Here is a 22,434-nt window from a genome sequence, read left to right as displayed (position 1 = left end):
GCGTAGGCAAAGAACAAGGAAGTTTTATAGATATCAGAGATCACATTTCCATCGTCTATCAAACCACAGATTATTCCAAAGAACTTTAGATGGTCCAGGTGGTCATGTGTTTAGTTTACATATGAAACTGCAGATCTACAGTTATATATATTTTTGAAAACACGGTGTAAAATATTGTCAACTAAAAATATGAGCACATAACACAAAATAATTTTTGGCTAATCAAAGAACAATAAATATCTTGATATTACCAGAAGTTTTGCAAGTTTCAATTAATTTTTTGGCTTCTTTTCCCAGTCAAGTAAATTACAATTTAATAAATTGGTTATAATGATAAACTATTAATTAGCATTGAGTTTTTATCTGATGACAAATTTCCACATTATATGTTTTAAAACTTAGTATTTATTATTATGGTTTGAGTACAAATCTATCACTTATTTTTCTTAGATTTTAATTGCATTTGTATTATTATGATAGCAATGTCCATGCTGGCACTAATAAGCAATATAGAAAGAGATAATATTCCACGATGCATAGTAAAAGTGATATCTGATTTTTCTGCATGTCAGATAATCTCCTTCATTTCCATTAAAATCACTTACTCTTTACTAAAAGCAGAGGAAAAAATGTGAGCTCATTGGTGATATAGAAAAATGTCAAAGTAGTATAGATAATTCCTTTCTCTAAATACACTAGAAACTACCAATCTATTTTTTTATTAAAATTCCTTAAACTGCCCCAAAGTTACTATTTTATCAATTATAGACTCCCAAATGTGTAACATTAATGAACATTAACATACTGTATACAAGGATTTAAGAACAGAATATGACTAATGAAAAAGTTAAGTCTTGTAATAAATACATAATCAAATATTATTTGACTCCCAATTCCTCATAGTAAGGAAAACCATTCTATTGATGTGATATTTTTATAACCAGGATGATTACTGAAAGAAAAAAAAATTAGTATAAATCTGTAATTTAAAGGTAAATTATAAGATAATTTAAAGATAAACTCATATCTAAGAGCATAAATAGTCTTATTTTTTAAAAGACATTTCATGGCTTAAAAAAAAAAAGAATAGTAACATCACTTAACAGTTAAATTTCTCATTAATGACCTTGCCATTATTTTATTAATATGAAGAGATAAATGCCCCATATTGAAAAAATTTTAAATAATTTTTCTTTAAAAATACATTTTATAAAGGGGTGCCTGGATGGCTCAGTCGGTTAAGAGACTGACTCTTGATTTCAGCTGAGGGGCTCAGGTCATGATCTCAGGGTCATGGGATCGAGCCCTGCATCTGGCTCTGCGCTCAGCTCTCGGAGTCTGCTTGAGATTCTCTCTCTCTCCCACTGCCCCTCCCCCGCTCACACTCTCGTTCTCTAAATAAATAAATAAATAAAATCTTTTTAAAAAAGTTTTTTATAAAGATTAAAATTAACTATTCTTGTGCAGTAATTTGGATTCTGGAGGATAAATTTATCTAAGTTGATTACATAGGTCTTCTATCTGCACTGTAAAATATGGTAGCTCCTAGCTATATGTGGCTATTTAAATTTTAAATTAGTTGAAATTTTAAAAAAGTAAAAATATCAATGTCATGGTAGGATTATCCCCTTGTCAAGAGTTCAGTAGTCACATGTGGCTAGTACCTACCACATTGCAGAACTGAGTTTTATTGGATAGTGCTGTCCTAGATTATGATAGACTAATAAATATATGGATAATGTTCTGATGATAGTAACACATGGGAAGATGAATTTACTTCCAAACATATAATACAAAAACTTAAACAAAACTATAATATACAATATCTAGAGTAGGAAAGAAACGGTGGAGGGGATTTATGGGAATGAAGCCTGTATACCTTTCCCCAATTCCATAAAAAATTGAGTAGAATTCAAGACTCAAATGAAGCTAAAAATGAAGCCAAGAGAAACAAAAAAAGGTAATATTGTCAAATTAATTTTAGTTCCAAATAAAAAGGAAGCTGCATAGAAATGGATAAAAAGCTAAAGATAAATTCTGATGAATTTTCAGGTAATAAATTAGGATGAGAAGAAAACCAAAATGAGTATTTCTTTCAAGCTCCATAAACTACCAAACAAGTGAAAATTACTCTTCACTTGTTCCAAAAGAAGTTAAATAAAAATAGATTATTTCAGCGATGCCTCATCAACTCCTAGTTCACCAAACATCATTACTTTTGCCACCAGTGTCCCTGAGGTTATCTCCATTTTTCCTTCATTCTATTTTCCTCCATTTGCTCCCCACTAGAATTCACTTTTAAAATGTAAAGACACTAGCGTTAGTATTACACATGCATTTGTCACTCTGTCAAGGACCTACTAGCATTTTGTCCACCAATCCCTCCCTCAAGCACAACCAGAAAAGCCAGACAGAATGTAAAAAAGAAACATCTCTTTAAGGTATCAGAGAACTACAAGGGTAATGAGCCCTGGAAGCATTAAGATCCCAAAGAAAAAAATGTAGAGATGTCTGACGTTGACGTGCTGCTTTTCTCCCTTTAGTATATATGCCAAAGAAAATAGTGGTTGAAAAACCAAGAAACGGAACAAAAACTGTCTGAGAGGCTTAGAAAATGAACAGCAATTCCTACCATCATAATCTCTTGGGAAAGGAAAACTGGAACTCAGAAGACCCACAGTGGAAAGGGGTGGTGTGTAAAACACTCAGGATTTTAGTTGAAATGCCTGAAGATTTATATCCTACCAACAGAGATAAACTGAAAAGGAACTGCCTTCTCAAATACTGAAGTCTAGCTTCAAGTTAGCTAAATCCCTAACTGGATCAAAGTGATTTTCCCTTATGCTAATTATGTGCCAAAATAAGAATTACTCTGTGGGACCTTAACAACTCCAGAGTATCAAAGTAACACATGATGGTCTATTAAGATAGAAAGCTATATGACCAACATGCAAAGGAAAAAGAGACATCGAAAAAAAAAAAAGAAATCACAGAGAAAATCAGATATTCTTGTAATTAGACACAGACTTTACAATAATTCTGAATATGTCCATGAAATATTTGTATAACATCAGCCAAGAACTGGAAATTATAAGAATCAAATAAGTATCTTTGAACTTAAAGATACAAAAATACAAACTTAGAAACTGAAAAAAAATTTAGATACAACTGAACAGAGGATTGAAAATCCAAAATATAAGTTAAAAGAGAATAATCAAACTGCTACTGAAAAGCATAAAGGAGAAAAAACATAGAGTCTATGAGATATAGATAATATGGTAAAAAGTTCTAACGTGTCATTAAAGTATCAATGTCTAAGAAGGGAAAATTAGATAGAAGCAATATTTGAAGGGATAATGGATGAAAGTTTCTAAAAATAATGAAAGCCATCAAGTCACAAATTTAAGAAGCAGTTTGAATCAAATGAAATAGAATCCATACTTTATGGGGGCCTGGGTGAAATAGATAAAGAGGATCAAGAGTACACTTATCATGATGAACACTGAGAAATGTATAGAATTGTTGAATCACCTATATTGTAAACCTGAAACTAATATAACACTGTATGTTAAGTATACTTTGATATAAAATTAAATTTCTTAAAGTAAATCAAAAAAATGTATCTTTCACACAATAAACAAAAGAACATTAATGAGATAAATTAAAGACCTAAATAAATTAAGAGATATACTATGATTATGAATTGAAGTCTCAATATTAACATGTCAGTTTTTATCATATCAATCTATAAATTCAAAGTAATCTCAAAATTCTAGTTTTGTGTGTGTGTGTGTATGTGCATGTGTAAACTGATAGGCTAATACTAAAACATGTATGGAAATACAATGGGCCAAGATTAAAAAGCAAAGAACAAATGATGTACTGCTATTACTACTACTATTGCATATCAAGATGTGTTATAAATCTATAGTGATAAAGACAATGTGAGAGCAGCACAAATATAGGCAATTATGCCAATCAATGAAACAGAATTGAAGCAAGGAAAAAAAAATTATTTGTGGACACTTTTATGACAAAAGTAGTATACAGAGCAGTTGGAAAGGATGGCCATTTAAATGAATGAAACTTGATTAACTGGATACATATAAGGGAAAAAAATGGACTTTGACCCCTTACCTCATTGCATACACAAAAATCAAACCAGGTAGATTATATGAAAGGTAAAACAATAAAGCCTCTAGAAAATGACACGGAGGAATAACTTCCGACCTTCGAATAGGCAAAATGTCTTATGTAGGATTTTAAAAAGCAAGAAACAAATTGAAAAAAATACTGATGAAAAGGCATATCTCTTTATCAAAAGTCATCACTAATGGGAAAGAGAAATTGAAATCAGAAGGTGAAGATTATTTGTAATACATATAGTCAATAAAGAACTTGGATCAGAAGAATATGAAAAGTCCTACTCAACAAGAAAAAGAAAATTAAAATGTGCCAAAGATTTGGATAAACATTTCACAAAACAGAATCTTCAAATGGCCAATGAAATACGAAAAAGCAGTAAGCTTTAAAATACAGTAAGTGAGGGAACACAAGCAGGGGGAGTGGGAGAGGGAGAAGTAGGCTTCCCGCCGAGCAGGGAGCCTGATGCGGGGCTCGATCCCAGGACCCTGGGATCACGACCTGAGCCAAAAGCAGACGCTCAACGACTGAGCCACCCAGGTGTTCCCTCTCTCGCTGTGTCTCTCTCTGTCAAATAAATAAATAAAATCTTTATATTAAATAAATAAATAAATATATATATAAATAAAAATACAGTAAGTGAGAGATGTAATATTTTTCTATCTTGTATAAATTATTAAAATTTTACTTCACTTCTTCAATAATGGCTTTAAATTATTTATGTTTCTGATTCAACTACCATGGTCATAATTGGCAACTAAGTTTTAAAAAAGATTCAATAACGAAAGCTGGATATCTGAATTGCTCATCCACAATCCATCACATACCCAAGGACAGCCAACGTATGGTCATTGTCACTGTGAGACTCAGGACCACATATTTGGAGCAGTGAGTCAGATGTAGGATATCTCTGAAAGCTTTTGAAAAAGAAGGATTGATAACTTTGAACAAATTTTGTTTCTGTGTGTAGGTTTTCTTATTCTTTTAAATTTTAATAGTGGTGGTCACTGAAGTAGCAAAATTATTTGTTTAGGTGATGGCAGCCATGTTAGACCAAATGAAGAGAGTAGCAAAGCGTGTACACTTACATACCCTAGCCCACTTCTCCCACTTATGAATACGCATCCATAGTATGACATTCTTGATTTTCTGAAGTGGTTCATAGATTTCATGTCAAATGAGCACATAAACAAAATGGGAAGAGTTTTTTATTATGAGATTTTTAACTTCCCTGAGAAACAGGACAAGAGTAGATGATAATATAGTGGACTCATTATGTCCATACTGCCCAGTTTTATGCATAATTCCTACTTTTATCATTGTCATATTTATGTCACTTAGAAAATAAAATATTATTGACTCAACTGAATTCTCTCCAAACCCTACTTAAATCTCATTTCTCTTCACCATCCCACTAGCCATACCTCCTCAGAAGTAACCAGCACTACTCAGAGGTTTTCATTCCCATACATTTATTTTTTTTTTTGCCTGTTTGCATATACATAAACAAGACAATATGGTTTTTGTAATTTTTCAAATTTTTCTTACTATATGTAAGAGAAACACAGTCAGTTTTCACTTGCTTTTTATACTCAAAAGCATTATGCTTTTTGACATTTATTCATGCTAATACCTGAAGTTCTGGTTGATTTCCACTTCTAAACATCCTGTTGAATTAATACACCATAGTACCTAATTTATTTTCCATTATGTTTTTACTATACATGTAATTGCTTATATTTTGTTTTGTTTTGAAACAACTCTGTTAAGAACCTTCAAGTTGTTGTTCGCATTTGTGAGTTTCTCATTCTCATCCCTCCATATTAATACGGGTTTGGTCATGGGGCATATTGAGTGCATGGAGCAACTGATATTACTAGATATTTCCACTTTACACTCTCCATAGTAGTGTAAAAACCATTCTGCTGCTTTATAACCTGCAAGCAAGTATTACTGTTAGATATTTTAACTTTTTGCCTGTACAATGGGAGGAAAATGTTATTTCTCTGTTTATTAGTGACATTAAAGTTCTTTCAATGTTTTAGACTGCCCTCGTCTTCTCCATGAACTGACTGTCTATATCCTTTGCCCATTTGTCTATTGGATTGTGTGTTTTCTTATTGATTTGTAGGAGTTCTTTATATCTTCTGTACACTAATTGTTTAATGGTTATATATGTTGCAAATATCTTCTCTGGGTGAATAATTCATCATTTAAGTTTGTTTATTCTTTTGATGGGCGATTATTCCTTTTAGTGTAGTAAATTTCATCAGTATTTTCTTTAGTGATTTGTGATTTATGCTTTAAATGGTCATTCCCTACTAAAAAATATATTAAAATATTTATCCATTTTTTTCTGAAAGTACTAATTCTTTGTTTTACAATTTTAGGGCCTTGAATCCAGCTGAAATTTATTTTTGTGTAGAGTATACGGTAGGGAATTCAATTTTTCTATATATATATAGCCAGTTGTTTCAGTACCAATTTATTTAAGGGTCTATCCTTCTTCCACTTATCTGTTAAGCTACCTCCTCTGTAAATCAGGTTTCCATAGCAATGCGATCCTTTATTCAACTTCATTAGTGTGTTTGTTGATCCCTGCTCTTATACCAGTGTCTTAAGAAGAAGGAAAAGAGGTTCTTTGCTGTTATTTTTATCTCTTGCTCCCTCTCCTATGTTCACCTTTCTATCCAATAGGTTTGTGGGTGATGCAGCTATCCCCCAGTGAGGCAATGTCGCAGTGATGATCCAGAATTGTTACTGACACACAGTGATACTCAGGACATCACAGATCCTATTCTAGGACAGCAAGTGGGCGGTTTCATTCAGTCTCCAGTTGCTGGGCTGTTCTCTGTCTCATTCAGACCGTTAGACCAAAGCTTGCGCTAAGTCCCAGTCCCAGAAAACACCCTCTCACCACTATTATCAGTCTCCTGTCATGTGTGAGGTGGAATGCCCCACTGAGCTGACTCTGACCCCACAATCAAAACAGGGGAATACTGAGCCTCTACTCCACTGCCAAAGCCTGCTTGCACACCTGCCAAGCCTCTGGCTTCAGCCCCGCTTACTACTTTGCAGATCGATTCTATTTCCAATCCACAGATACGTTTACTTTATTTTTGAGCTCATCTCTGGTGCTCTGCTTTTTTTTTTTTTTTTTTTTGCATTATCCCTCATTATTATGCAATTGGAAAAGAAGGGCTGCATCTGAGTATTAGGGACTTTGATACCTTGAATAGAAGTAGCAGAACTGAATTTTTCTAACTTGACTAAGATTGAACTGGCAGATCATGGGAAAATAAATCACCATGATGTGAGAAAGAAGAGCAGTATATTAGAAAGCAAAATAATAATAATGATAAGAGCAATGACAGTCTATGTTAAACTGTTCCAAGTGTTTTGCATGGATAATACGCCTTTTAATTTCATTATGTTCTTACACTATTACTATAGTTATGTTCTGGAAGAGGGAGGAGGAGGGAGAGCAAAAAAAGAAAAACAGCAAAAAGAACAGAGGGGCTATGTAACTTTCTTGAGGTCACACAACCGGTAAATGGTAGACTTGAACCCAGTGTGTCTAACTCCAGAGCGAGAATCTTTTTTTTTTTTTTTTAAAGATTTTTATTTATTTATTCATGAGAGACAGAGAGAGAGAGAGGCAGAGGGAGAAGCAGGCTCCCAAGGAGCAGGGAGCCCGATGTGGGACTCAATCCCAGGACCCTGGGATCATGACCTGAGCCGAAGGCAGACGCTTAACCATCTGAGCCACCCAGGCGCCCCCAGAGCGAGAATCTTAACTATAGCACACGGTACTGCTTCATCCCAGCTTTGCTGCAGGGTAGCTCTGTAGTCCTGGGCATGTCACTTCACCTCTTTGTGACAACATCTTCTCAATTGTGAAATGAGATGTTGGCACTAGATGACCTCTAATTTGTTCTTCTGACTTCTAATCGTCTATGATAAAAGGAATTCATAGTCCTGCTTAGTTCCCTATTTCAGAATACCTTCTGAAATTTGCTTTGGGAGGCAAAATCTTTGGCAAATCTCCAAATTTATTTTAAAACAATCTTTAATGAGATATGTAACACATCTTAAAAATACATTTTCATCATTTGAAATGTCCTATAAGAGAAGAGAGAAAGCAAGCTCTGCAGATCAATCATGAGCCTGCAATTATAATACCCGGTGAATGTCAGTTCACTAAGTAAGAATGAAATGTCTTGAACATAAATATAAAACGAAAGGTATAGTTGTGTGAAAAGACTTGAGTCCTGGTCTTTATTCTGTCTCTAACCCAGACTTAACTTTTTTGGACTCTGGTTTCCTTGTTTTTAAAATCAGATTTTAAAAACAGTTGGATTTTTGAGGTCCAACATCCCCTTAGTTCACAAGTCAGAATCTATCACAGAAGTTCAGTGAAGGTATTATTTGAATAAGCTAAAAATATATAAGAGGTAAAAGCTGCTTTTATCCCATGAATGACAAAAATCTCTGGATCAAGTGAGTTTCTTAACTATCTCTCATAAGAAGAATATGTCTGTGTGAAGAATGTGGGCCCTTGTCAGATTGCCTGAGTTAGTTTCTTTCCAAAGAGTTTCTTAAACTTTCTGGTCCTAATACTACTCATTTGTAAAATGAGGATAATCACAATTCCTACTTATTGTGATAACTGAATGAGAGAAACTTAAACTGCTTATACCTGGAGCATAGTAGGTAATCAGCAAATGTTTGCATTTATTAACGGTAGTGATTTGAAGAATTGAGGGTGTCGGAAGAGTCTACGTCATTAAATATCTATTAAAAACATATGTGCACGCCATCACGAATAACTTAGGGGCCTAAAGACAGAAGGGCATTATCAGGGGGAACTTACTGCAATTTCTCTTACACTAAAATCTTACACTCCGTATTAGTATTAGTTTGAAAAAAAAAAAAGTGATGATATAATAGGCATTCAGTACTACTGGATGCTTTCTACGTTAATAAAATTAGAAATGGTTCCTGCCTTCACAGTAATGGATAACGTCTAAAACCCATGTACAAATGGGAAAAGATGATGTAGCAAATAAGAGACCTTCCTTGGCTTGCAGGTCACACGTCACACCCTGCAATCAGAATGCATTTGTTAGGAAAGAGATGGTGCAAAGAACCACAATCACGGTTTCTTCAAAATTTCCCAGAACTGTCTAAGCCATGGAGGCTGTATATAGCCTAAGATGTTCTTACCAAAATCTACTTTTCTATTCTTTTGGCTGAAATGGAGAAAATACAATTGAAATGTAGTAAATGAAGGGACAAACTGAGGGTGAGTAGAAATACTGTAATGGGAGGTTCGTTTTATGAACACTTTTATTTTAATGAGTGTATTCTTTAGATTATGAGTAAAATTTTATGTAAATTCAGATCAATTTCTCATCAAACAGAAAAACAGAAGGACAAGAACCAAAAACAAAACCACTGACTGCCCAAACTGAAAGCTTCTTGCTTCCACCTGCAATCGGTATATGATACCTATTTTGACTCCTTCTTTGGGTTTTCACAACATAAAATTCCTAACACTTGGCATTTAACTTAAAAAAATTCAAAACAATCATTCAAAGCCATTTTTTGACTTGAAGAAACTACAAAATCCTTTTTTTAGTTGATGAGAGCAGGGACCAATTTCAAACAAGTTCAAAAAGAACTGATGCTGGAAACTGCCTTGAAGATACAAATTGCTATAATTATCTTCGAATATACATATCATTAAACTGAAATGGATGTCAATAAACCAGTAAAAAATATTTAAACTATTCAGGGCCTATTATTACAAAACAACAGAAAGACAATTTCCTCCACTCTTCCAACCACACTAACTTGGACTATAATTTTCACATTTGATCTCTATATACAAAATCAAATAATATTTTCCTTCTATTTACACTATTATTCTATTTTCAAAAGACAGTCAGATACTCTTATATATGTATAAATGCATTTTAAGCCATAGTCAGCATTTTACTTGAAGGAAAATGTGAGCACGGTGGTTTAAAAAAGAGAAATATTTTGCTAAGATCTGAACTGAAATAAACACAATATGGTATTAAAAAATATTCATAGTATGGTTAAAATTCTAATTCAAAGCTATGTTTAGAACAGTCATTCTTAATAACATCCAGAATCTTCTGGCTCTTTCCATAGAGGTATCGCAGTGCCAAAAAAAATATATAATGTTCCGTTATTCATTCTGATTGCAGTTTTTAATGTACTTTGCCCTGTGCATCCCAAGTTCACCTTGTCAGAGAGTACTGCTTCCCCAAGGCTGCCCCAGGGTCCTGTTGACGGATGGCTCTAATTGCAGTCGGTGCTGTGAACAAGGCAGCAACTCCGTGCTCCGCGAGCACGCGGAAATAAGCACCAGCATCAGGTGTTCCCACAGGCTTCCCCTACAAGGAGATTCATTTAAAATGTCACTGGGTAAAAGGTCTCATATTTCATTGACAGTTCAATACTTACACATTTAACACAGCGGTATTAATAAAATGGGGTGCTCAACAAATCTTGGTTTTAAAATATCCCCACGTTGTATCATAAATAAAACAAACCAATGCCCAGGCTTCAGAGAGGCCATTTGCTCCATTACATCATCCTAAAAGCTTTTCAAACTGCAGTTGTTCCTTTCTTCAGTTTCAAAAGATAAAGGACAGGAAATATATATCACATTCAATTTAATAATATAAAACAGTCTTCCGTTAGCCAAGAAATTAAATACCTTGTTTTGGGTGGTAGACCGAATGACAAATATGATTGCTGTGAATTTCTAACTTGAACACTCTTTTTCATAATTACTTTTAAAAGTGACAATAAGGGGCACCGGATGGCTCAGTCGGTTAAGCGGTGGACTCCTGATTTTGGCTCAGGTCATGATCCCAGGGTCGTGAGATGGAGCCCCACATTCAGCTCCCTGCTCAGTGCGGTCTGCAGGAGGTTCCCTTTTTCCCTTTCCCTCTGCCCCTCCCCCAGTTCATACACTCTTTCTCTCTAAAAATAAATAAATAAAATCTTAAAAAAATATAAGTGACAACAACAATTCTCAAAGTGTTTGGGAAAAGAGAAAAATATGGAATCACAGTGATTTCTGAACAATGACTTTTTCAATTAAATGCCTCACTCCAAGGAAAGCAACTTCTATGACTTAAAAAAACTTCAGTAAGATATCCCCAAATGTATGTTTTCCTTCAAAATGATATTTTACAAATTCAATGGAAAATCCATGAATAAAAATCTAACAATTTTTATAGAATATGTAATCAAAAGGACACAAAGCATTTTTTATTTATTTATTTTTTTTAGAGAGAGAGAGCACACAGTGAGGAGGGGCAAGGGGGTGGGGAATCCCAATCAGGCTCCATGCTGAGCGCAGAGCCTGATGTGGGGCTAGATCTAACAACGCTGAGAGATCATGACCTGAGTCAAAATCAAGAGGCGGTTGCTTAACCGATTGAGCCACCCAGGCGCTCCCCAAAGCATTTTTTAATAGATGTTTATTTGAAATGGAAAATGAACATAGCATACATAAATCAGTGATTCTACAAAAATTCCAAGTGTTCCATAGAATCTATGTTGGCCCAACTATATCCCCTTATTCCTCAAACCATTCTCATCACTGCTACTTTGTCTTTTGATTCTAAAGCAAGGTTCCTGGAATTTTAATATATGTATATGTTTAAAAAATATATATGTATTACATATATATTTCACAGTTAAATCCTTTTGGAAGGGGTTGGGATAAAAAAAGGGAAAAAGGTTTCTGATTTTTGACCATTCCTTGAAGACTTTAAAGTGTTAAAGAACATTAGGAATTCCCAAAAGATAGCTACTATATGTAATCTTTCCTAAACTTCTCTGTCCACAGCCCCTATATGCATATCTCATGGATCTTATATTCTGGAAAACACACTTGGGAAATACTGATAAGGTAAAAAGAGGAAAGAAGTTGCTAGTAGCAAACAGAGATCTCCCCCAACAGAGAATAATAAATGAACAGATGATAAGAAGAGGCCGACCACAGCTATTCATGAATTTCGATTCACTACCTACATCTACTTGGATCTTGGATAGGGCATTATTAATTTGTATTTTCTTTTTTTTTTTAATGATTACCCTTAATATTCTTTAATGTAAGTATATTTTCTTTTTTTAAAATATAACCTCTTTCTTATATTCTGTTGCTTTTTCTCTTCCTCTTTTAAAACCGAAGCATTTATTGCAAAAAGAAATCCATTTTTATCATCACAACTATCCCAAAACACTTGATTTCAATTTATTCCATTACCACCTCATACAGGTCAACATGTTAATACAGTATAAAAAGCTGCCAGATATAATCTGGCAACTCATATACATAACTTGACTCACAAATTTTGAAGCTTTGAGCACATCAGTCTAAAATGAACCAGCAGGTATATTCTTTCGAACCAAGTGAGGTAAACATTTGACTTTTACTTTTTCTATCTGTCTTAGGCAGATGTTCAGTCCCCGGTGTACTAGATTGTGACTTCGGAAACTTGATCTCACCCACATAAAGATGATTTATTAACTGACCTTATACAATTGACTTTCCCTGTCTATGCTGCCATTTTCTTGCCCGCTAAATAAGAATAAATCACTTTTCCAATATTTCCTCGAAAGCTAAAAGCACTGAGATAATATTTTAAAGTAGTTTGACATCCACTGAAGAAAGATATTTTATAGCCAATTGGAACTGAATTCTACTACAGTTCCAGTGTCATGGGACAAAGATAATATACTCACTAAAGGGTGGTATTAGTGCCATAACAAATTGCTATACCATGATTACCTACATAGAGGACACAATTTGATGTATTTTACAATGCCTTCAATTAATTATGTCTAATGATAATGACAGCTTAAACATTAGAAATATTAGTTAAAAACTCTACCATATCTTTTTATAAATAATATAATAGTTAGTATTGCAATTCTGACCCACACCAAATACATTTTCATCAATATTCTATTTATTGAGCATAAAAATCATGATAACATAGCATTCCTATTAGGACACGGAAGGAAGTGATGTATATAATCTCACCTTATTCGTTTGTAAGTTAGTTGAGCTCAAAAAGGTTCAGATTTTTGCATTTTATTGTCCATTCCCACAGAATTATCCGATGCTATGTTTCACTATTTTAGAATTTAGTGACTCAATGGCTTATTGGTTTTATTGAACACTCTTCTCCCCTGCCCTCCTGCACATACGCAAGCTTGTTACATCCACACACGTGCGTGCACACGCAGGCAATATAATCCCTTTACAATACTTTTTAAAAATAACCAATAACACACTAACCACACTGAGTTGCCTGGAGAAAGTGACTCTAATTCCAGAACTTGTATATTCAGTGAGGAACAACAGCCAAACACTATTCAACTGAAAAGGAGGAAGATTCTAAAACTGTGGGGATTTTTAACAAACATACACACCGAAAGCAGTAATGTGGCTAAAAGGTAACAATAACTTAAAAACCCTTCAAAACTCAAATCGATGTCATTGCTGTTTGCTTTTATTCCCTTTGCCCAAACTAAAGGCTAAAGTGTCCGTTGCTGCCCAGAAACCAAAAGCAAAAAGCAATCCCTACGATGGCACAGCAGAGATTCTAAGCTTTTGGCTGTTATAAATCATGAAGTTTTAACCCCAGAGATTTATAAAACATCAACTGCTAATATTTATAATGTGGTTAGTGATGGTACAAAGCATAGAAACCAAGACAGATAAATTCCTGAAGATTCAGCTGCACATATAATTTTCTACCACTTACGATTCAATGTGTTAAGTTTTAAGGAATCAGAGACGATAGACTATGAGTTAGAAAACCAGGTGATGTCTCAGCTTCTCACATAATCCCTACTGAGGTTCAGTGACAGCACTGGAAAGTAGTGAAAGACAGCACCTTACCAAGACAAAGACAAGCTTAAACACTAAAGTTAGATCTTTGAGCAAAAAAAATCACTTGCTTTATTAATCCTATGATTTCGGTTTATCCAAAGGCTTGGTGTCAAAGCTACTTGTAGTTTCTCGGATTTTGACATAAAAATTTCCAAGTTAACTGAGGTTTCTGCTTCTTTTTGTGGCAGGATTAAAAATACATCTGGTCTCTTTGAACACTACTTCTGAGAATATCACCGAAGGCATGTTTGTACTGCAGTTCTCAGGTGAAGACAGCAACATCCCTTATAGACTAGTTCTGAATTTAATTTCAGCAGACAGGTGCAGCAGTGCTGGCTTGTTTATTTTGGAAGTGGGATGAAACTGGCAATAGCATCTGTTGAATCTCTGCTACATGCCTGTGTCTTTACCGAGGGATGAAAGTTTGAGCATGCAACATCTAAACTTGAGACTTGTTGTAACATAAGCAGTTCCCCAGGGTATAATATTTAGTGAAAGAAAAGTGAAATGCAGAATAGCGTGCCTATCATTCGGACGATGCCATTTGTATGAAAATAAAGGAGGGGGGCATTGCTTGTGTAAGAATGAACTATTAGACACAGAAGAATGACTGCTCCCAAGTCAGAGAAACTGAACAGCGGGGAACAGAGGACAGTGAGATTTGCACTCTTTACCCTTTTGTGAGTTTTGAAGTTATGAACTAAATGAGTGTACAACCTCTTTTAAAAATGGGCTTTTTCTTCCCTAAAGTTCTTCTCTCAATAACTCACATTATCTTGTTCCAATCTTGAAAACATTACTGCCGCTTAAGGGCTTGTATCCAGAATATAAAAAAATAATAAAAAATAAAATAAATAAAAAATAAAAAATTTTAAAATTAAAAAAAATAAATAAATAAAATTAAAAAAAAAAAAGCCCTGTGAGAGAACTGTTCTATGCCTTAAGACCTTCAGATTTAGGATACTATAGCAGATTCCCTTTAAAGGAGTAAAAACTTGCTTATAAATACAATTGACAACTAAAAATTTATATCAACTCACTTCATTGAATATTTGCTAGAGATTTCCCATAATTCCATGGTCCTCACCTGTGGAGATATGTGGCCACCTTGCTTTTTCCCTTATCTTATCCATACTACCATCTAATTTGACTCAATCCCATGATTGTCAACACTAAATGTAGATTAGAATTGTGTGGGATGCTTTATTTTATTTTAAAGATTTTATTTATTTGAGAGAGAGAACATGAGCAAGAGGAGGAAAGGGACAGGGAGGGAGGGAGAAACAGACTCCCAGCTTAGCAGGGAGCCCAACTTGGGGCTCCATCCCAAGACCCTGGGATCATGACCTGAGCTGAAGGCAGACGCTTAACCGACTAAGCCACCCAGACGCTCCACTTAGGATGCTTTTGAAAGGTGCCAATGTCTGTTCCCTACTCCCAGAGAGTCTGATCCAATTGGCTTTAAATTGGGCCTGGTATTGTTATGTTTCATGAGTTCCCTAAGTAATTCTAATCTGCAGCCAGGGCTGAGAACCAATGCATAGTCCTTAGATATTAGGCATTACCTGAGGCTAGATAATACCACCTGCCTCATATCCTTAGATACTAGGCATTACCTGAGGCTAGGCAATACCACCTGCCTCATTACCCTAGGGGATGAGCCTAGAACTCAACACTAGCCTTTTCCCACCTGTCCAAGTATTAATAAAAAATATACTGATAACCGAAATCTGACTATAGGGGACCATACACTGAGAAAATAATTGGGGAGAACTGCCTCATTCTTTATGTCTTACTCTATAAACTAGACTCCAGACTGTACATATATATTATGATTCATAGGACATAGCACCCTGAATACAATTATCCTTTCTCCAAAGTCAAAAAGAAAAGCCCCAGGCCACCCACTCTTCCTGTTTTTTTGCCAGACTTCTGAAAGCTAAATTTCAGTTTGAGGGTTTTGTTTGGTTGTATTACTGCTCGAAAGGATTATATCTTAATCTTTTAGATGAAGGGTTTCTGACCGGACTTCAGGTCAAGTTTATGAGTATTCTGATTTTTTTAATGTGCATATATTCATTTTCCTAGGGAGGTAAGTCAATATGACCAGATTCTGAAAAGGAGTCCATAACCAAGGTTTCTAGGCATATGAGAGCCTCCTCAACAGAGGAATCTCTTCAAAGATTTTCTGTCTGGCTCTGGGAAACAGCTTGGCGTCCATATTGGTAAGGAAGAAGTTAAACTGTCACTATTTGCAGATGACATGATACTATACATACATATACAGACTCCACCAAAAAACTACTAGAAGTAGCAAATGAATTCAGTAAAGTTGTAGGATACAAAATTAATACCCAGATATCAGTGGCATTTCTCTACATTAATAACGAAGTAGCAGAAAGAGAAATTAAGATAACCACTCCATTTACAATTGCACCAAAAAGAATAAAATACCTAGGGATGAACATAACCAAAGAGGTGAAAGACCTGTACTCCGGAAACCATAAAACACTGGTGAAAGAAATTAAAGATGACATGATACACACTTTTAATATCCTACCATTTTGTCCATTATCCCTCAACAAAGCTGAATTAAAAAAAAAGAGAGAGAGAGAGAGCGCTATCTCTTCTGGTTTGGTTCTTCCCCTGCCTTCTCCCAGATTGCTGAGAGAGTCGACCGTATGGGGCCTTGTGATGAGGTTACCCTCCAATGAATTAGCCATTGCTTCCACGCAGGTCATAAGAGTCCATCTGTTCCACTAAAAAGACGCTTACCTCTGAAAGTTTTAATGCCAAGTAAATGAAGCAGAGCACTGGAATTGGTAATTCTGCAGAGCCAGTGCTGAGCTAACGAGGGACTCTGACATACTTATTCTGTTTTCCTATCAAGCCCTAGAAAATACTGAGCTCACAACAGGCACCAATAAATATTGTTGATGGAGCCATGACACTAGCTGCACTTGCTGGCTCCAACATAAAACACAGGCACACAGAGAAAAATAAACTCAGAAATAAGTATCTTTGGACAACTAGTCATGTGAGAAATCTAAAAGAAGGTGACCAGTAATTAACATTCCATCCTAGGTAATAACTTAGCCAAAGAACAGTAAGCAGCTTTCTTTTTTTTTTATTTAAGGTAAAACCTATTTTAGTATATTCTGTATATTTTTATTTACAGTTTTATATAATTTTCCTCAGATTTATTAACGTATAATTGACAAACAAAAATTTAAATAAAAATTATTTAAAATGTACAACTTGATGTTTTGATACATGTATATACATTGTGAAATGATAACCACAATCAAGCTAATTAATATACTTATCATTTCACATAGTTAAGATTTCCTTTTTCTTTTTTTTTTGTGCGTGTGTGGTGAGAACACTTGCAATCTATCCTTTTAGCAAATTTGAAGCATACAATATAGTATTTTAAACTATAGTCATGTTGCTGTACATTAGATTTCCAGAACTTATTCATCTTGAATAACTGAAACTTTGTACACCTTGGTCAACATCTTTCCACCCAACAGCAAAGAAACATACACTCTTCTCAAGGGCACTGAAAACATTCTCCAGCATAGATCACATGTTAGGCCACAGAACAAGTCTCAACAAATTTAAGAAAATAGAAATCATTCCAAGGATCTTTTTTGACCACAATGGAATGAAACTACAAATCAATAAGAGTAAGAAAACAGTAAAATTCATAAATATGTGGAAACAACACATTCTTGAACAACAATTGGGTCAATAATGAAATCAAAAAGAATTTTAAAAGTATCTCAAGACAAATAAAAATGAAAACACAACATATCAAAACTTAGGGGATGCAGCAAAAGGGATACTAAGAGGTTAAGTTTATAACAATAAACCCTGACATTAAAAAAAGAGAGAAAGATCTCAAATAAATGAACTAACTTTACATCTCAAGGAACTAGATAAAGAACAAATAAGACCAAAGTTAGCAGAAACAAGGAAGTAATAAAGACTAGAGTAGAAATAAATCACACAGAGAATAAAAACAATAGAAAAAATAAAAACTAAGAATTGTTTGAGAAGATAAAATTGATCAACCTTTAGGTGTATTGAGAAGACTCAAATAAATTAAATCAGAAAGGGCAGACAATGTTAACGGACCCTTCAGAAATAAAAAGTCTCATGAAGGACTACAATGGGGAGATGTTTTTCAAGTAAGTTGATTTCTTGCTTAGCCACATTGCTGCCATTATATAAGCCTGGGTTCCACTGTATTATGTAATTGAAATGTGTGCACAAGGTACACACTGCACTTTAGTACCCAAGCAAAGATAAGGAGAAAGAGGGCCCAGCCAGATTTCTTTACCTTGAGAAAAAAAATGTTGGGTTTTGATTCTGCAGATAACAGCCTTTTTGTAAAAGGGGACAAATACAAAACAGAAGAAAGAAGCCAAAAAGCATGTCTGAGTATAACCATCACTTATCAACACATACACGGGTCTACGCATACATACTAGGTTGCTAAATTTGTTTCTACCTTAAAGTCCCTAGATTAAAGTATTGTTTGTTTCATTTCTCCTCTGACCACACTGTATACCAAATATGTCTTGGTCTGTATGTTGTTGGGGTTAGGTCTGTTGGAATCAGTGCTCCATTAATAAAGTAAATTTCTGAAAAGGCACTGTTTATTTTCTTCCTCTCAAAAATGAGGACTGAATTGTTCAGAATTGGTTTGCATATTTTAACTGGTCAGTCTAAACTGGCTTCTAGAATTGCATACTTTAAATATGTCCAGTTCAATGAGTAATAGTAAATCTTTGCTTATTAAAAAAAAATAACCTATTATTTAAGTTGTTCATGCAATTCTCTGGTAAAGATAACTAGAATTACATATTCCTTCATATGAGAAAAAAGTCTTTACTTACAAAATCAAGTTATTTATTTATTTTTTCTGATATCTTCATCCAGGCATGTATTTAACAAATATTTTTGGGAACCAAACACATGTCAAGAGCAAAGCTAAGGACACCTATTACCTATTACACACTCATTCCAGGTTTTTGTTTATTTCTCAATTGGCATTGGACCAAAATTCAAGAGAAATAATGCTTATGTTATAAATGACTACATATGAAATATATGTATTAATGTATATATATATATATATATATATATTTTTTTTTTTTTTTTAAGATTTTGGTTATTTATTTGAGAGAGAGAGAGAAGCAGGCTCCCTGCTGAGTAGGTAGCCCGATGCGGGGCTTGATCCCAGGACCTGGAGATCATGACCCAAGTCAAAGGCAGATGCCTAACCAACTGAGCCACCCAGGCACCCCTATACTTTTTTTTTAAAAAAAGACTAGTAGCTGAGAATTGATGGTGAGAAAACACTAAAATGATCTATTTCCTCTCAGAGTTTAGAATAAACAGGGGCAAATAAGCAAATCAAAGGGGCCTATAAAGTAACATGAAACTGGATCTGGGACACAAGCCAGGGAGGAAAAACCTAAGGCACTTATGAGATCATGAGGACAAGATTTGACCTAGTGAGAGAGGTCAAGGAGGGCTTCCATGAGGAAGACACACTTGAGCTGAGGAATATATTTCAGACAACAAATGGGCAAATTCCTATAGCAGGAATGAGCATTAGAACAACGTCAGGAAAACAGGAGCAGGCTGTGCCTTAGAAGGGAAGAGAGGGATTCAACAACTTTCAAGGGTTGAGAAGCCAAGAATAATTAGGACTGAAAATGCCCATTAGTGTTTGGAAAAATAAAGATAGCCAGGGAAATTATCAAAAGCTGTTATAATGGAATGATGGTGACAGATGCCAATGGGAGAGGACCATAGAATTAGGCAAGCCTTCCAAGATGAAGAGAGTGTTCTAACTGCAAGGGGGTTAGGGAATTGAGAATTTTTGTGGGATTATTTTTTGGTTGTTGTCTGTCTGTTTTAATGAAAGAAATAGAATTGTGTTACAAATTTGGTAATCATCAAGAAGCTAAAGCCAAAGCAGACAACCAGGATTTCCAATATGTTTTCACCCTGCAAATGCAGAGCTATGTGTCCTCTATGGCAGAGACGAAAATCGTATTTTCCCCTTGATGCGTTCATGTTGAAACACACATTGTTTCAGGTGGGTGTCTAGAAGTTAAACTGATTTTCCAACTTAGTTATAACCATTTTTGAGTTTTTTCAGCCTATGTATGTATTAAATTCCAGAATATAAAAAAATTACCTTTGCTGAGAAAAAGGATTCATTCATTATTCATTCATAAAATATCATGACCATTTACATTCAATAAGACATATGTTTTATGAACTCTAGATGACTTGGTCACATAATGAACTAGTACTTCAGAACATCAATTTTTATTAAATCAAAATTCATCATTATGTAAAAATATCATCACACTCACCAATTCACTATCTACCTTACAGCTTTGAAATGTTGTAATTCATTAAAAATGAAAATAAAACTTTGAACATACTGAGCTGTATATGATTTTCTCTTTAGAAAAGTTAATCCTATGAGAAGTTCATGAAAGATCTGTTATCTATTCACTATAAAAAGAATGTATTTTTAATTTTTTAATGGGAGATTTCAGCTTCCTAAATAAAAAAAAAACACTAATCAGACTAAAATAAAATATTATTAATTTGATAATACACCTAAAATTGGGGGACAAATGGGATGATCATTTTGCAGAGGTTAATAAATATTTTTTTCACTTGCTGGCCTGGTGACAAGTCAGAACTCATTTTCAGTTTATTTTAGTTTTGTTTTAATTAATAGAGCAAGCAAGTTTTTTCCCTATATTCTGCACGGTCAAGTAGTCAATTAATCCCCTGATTAATTACCACCTGGAAGGCACTGTGCCAGGCACAGGGTGGGGGGCACAGAAATGACAAACATCCCCTGTCCTCAGTTTCCAGTATCACAGCACTGAATCTACAAGTTCAGAGGAATCTAGACGGTATAACAGAAGCACAGAGAACACCTCAATCGGCCTGAGGAAAGCAAAGGAAATACCAGAGAGGAGATGATATTTAACTTGCTCCCTTAAGAAAAAGGATCACTCTGCAACATGATCAGCACAAAAGTGGAATTTTACTATCAGGAACAACTCAATCACTTCCAGTTCTGCTCACGTAAGTGCCCATATTACAGGATTTTTAAGTGGAAAGTTGAGTCAGAGGCCAGGAACCAGAGATAAGACTTTAAATATAGGCAAAAGGCAGATGACTATCAATCACGTGTATTAGGCAAAAGGGTTTAAATTATGTTTTTTAAGAGACAAGAGTTCTCTGAAGGCTTTTTATTTTTTTTAATTTTTGAATTAAACTTTTTATCCAGATTCTTCATTTGGGCTCCACTGATACCCAACTGGGAGAATGCTTCTCATTGCTACTGGTTGGGTTCCACTTCCAACAGTGGGTTTCCACTGATAACTCCCTGGCTGGGGGAGGTAAGAGTGTCCTGTTACTGCTCCCTGCATGGCCTTCTCTGACACGACCCCAATAGGGAGTGAGAGGGGTACCTCATTACTGATGGGAGACGTATAAGTCCAGACCCCTATGGGCTTCACTGTCACTGCAAGTTTGACGGGTCCTCATTACTACTAGGCAGGGATAAAAGTCTTGGCTCCCTAGTCAAACTTCTCTGACACCCCTATGGGAAGATGGAGGGTTACCGCTCCTCCTTACAACTAGATAAATGTGAAGTCTAAATTCAGCTTTTGCTGTTGGGGGGCGGGGAGAGACAGCATGGATTTTTCTGTGGTGTTTAGGCATACACATCTTATGCTCAAGATGACACGAACTGAACTCACCATCTCCATGTATGGAGCATCCAAAGATGGGCTAACAATAAGTTGGTGCTCATCAGGAAGATCTGATACAGAGATAGGAGTACTTGGAAGCCTTGGTTTAACTAGTACTACTAAATCTAACTACATGGAGATTACCCCAAAAATATAAGCAGAATGAGAAAAGAAGGCTAGGAATAATACCCGTATAAGCCCCAATGTTTAGGACCAAAGTAAGAGAAACCAAGAGAAAAAAGGAGGTCAAGCTGTCTGAGAGATAGGAGAACAGAGGCGTAGAGCTCAATTTACTTTCATGAGCATTCATTGAGTGTTTAGTGTATGCTATGCATTGTTCTTGAGGGTCTCACGGTCTACTAGATATGAACAGATAATATCAAAACAGTATGCTCAGCTCAGTGATCAGTGATAGACATATGCTCAGGGGGCAGTGGAACCATGGAAAGGGCACTAAACAAAACCAAAGGCTGTAAGAGGAAACTTTGAAAAGATGATAACATCTAAGCAGAGTCTTCAAGTATAGTAGGAATTAACCTG

The 22,434-nt window shown here is 35.0% G+C and overlaps 1 protein-coding gene across 4 annotated transcripts in view; it reads right to left on the bottom strand.

The window, feature by feature from the left end:
• ACSS3 (acyl-CoA synthetase short chain family member 3) overlaps positions 1 to 22,434 on the bottom strand; it is a 140,568-nt gene that overhangs the window by 50,948 nt on the left and 67,186 nt on the right. For all 4 annotated transcript variants that reach the window (XR_014145818.1, XM_081822150.1, XM_081822151.1 and 1 more), the window contains one exon: positions 10,417 to 10,568. Coding sequence is in view for 3 of the 4 variants with exons in the window: in XM_081822150.1 (XP_081678276.1) it covers positions 10,417 to 10,568 (152 nt within the window). In the remaining variant the exon portion in view is untranslated. The remainder of the gene's footprint in view (positions 1 to 10,416; positions 10,569 to 22,434) is intronic.

The sequence above is a fragment of the Leptonychotes weddellii genome, chromosome 5, assembly GCF_054177405.1.
Source record: "Leptonychotes weddellii isolate Sample4059 chromosome 5, ASM5417740v2, whole genome shotgun sequence".
In the NCBI taxonomy this organism is placed as follows: domain Eukaryota; kingdom Metazoa; phylum Chordata; class Mammalia; order Carnivora; family Phocidae; genus Leptonychotes; species Leptonychotes weddellii.
The sequence above is the reverse complement of the archived record's forward strand: the minus strand, read 5'-3'. Positions and strand labels throughout refer to the sequence as shown.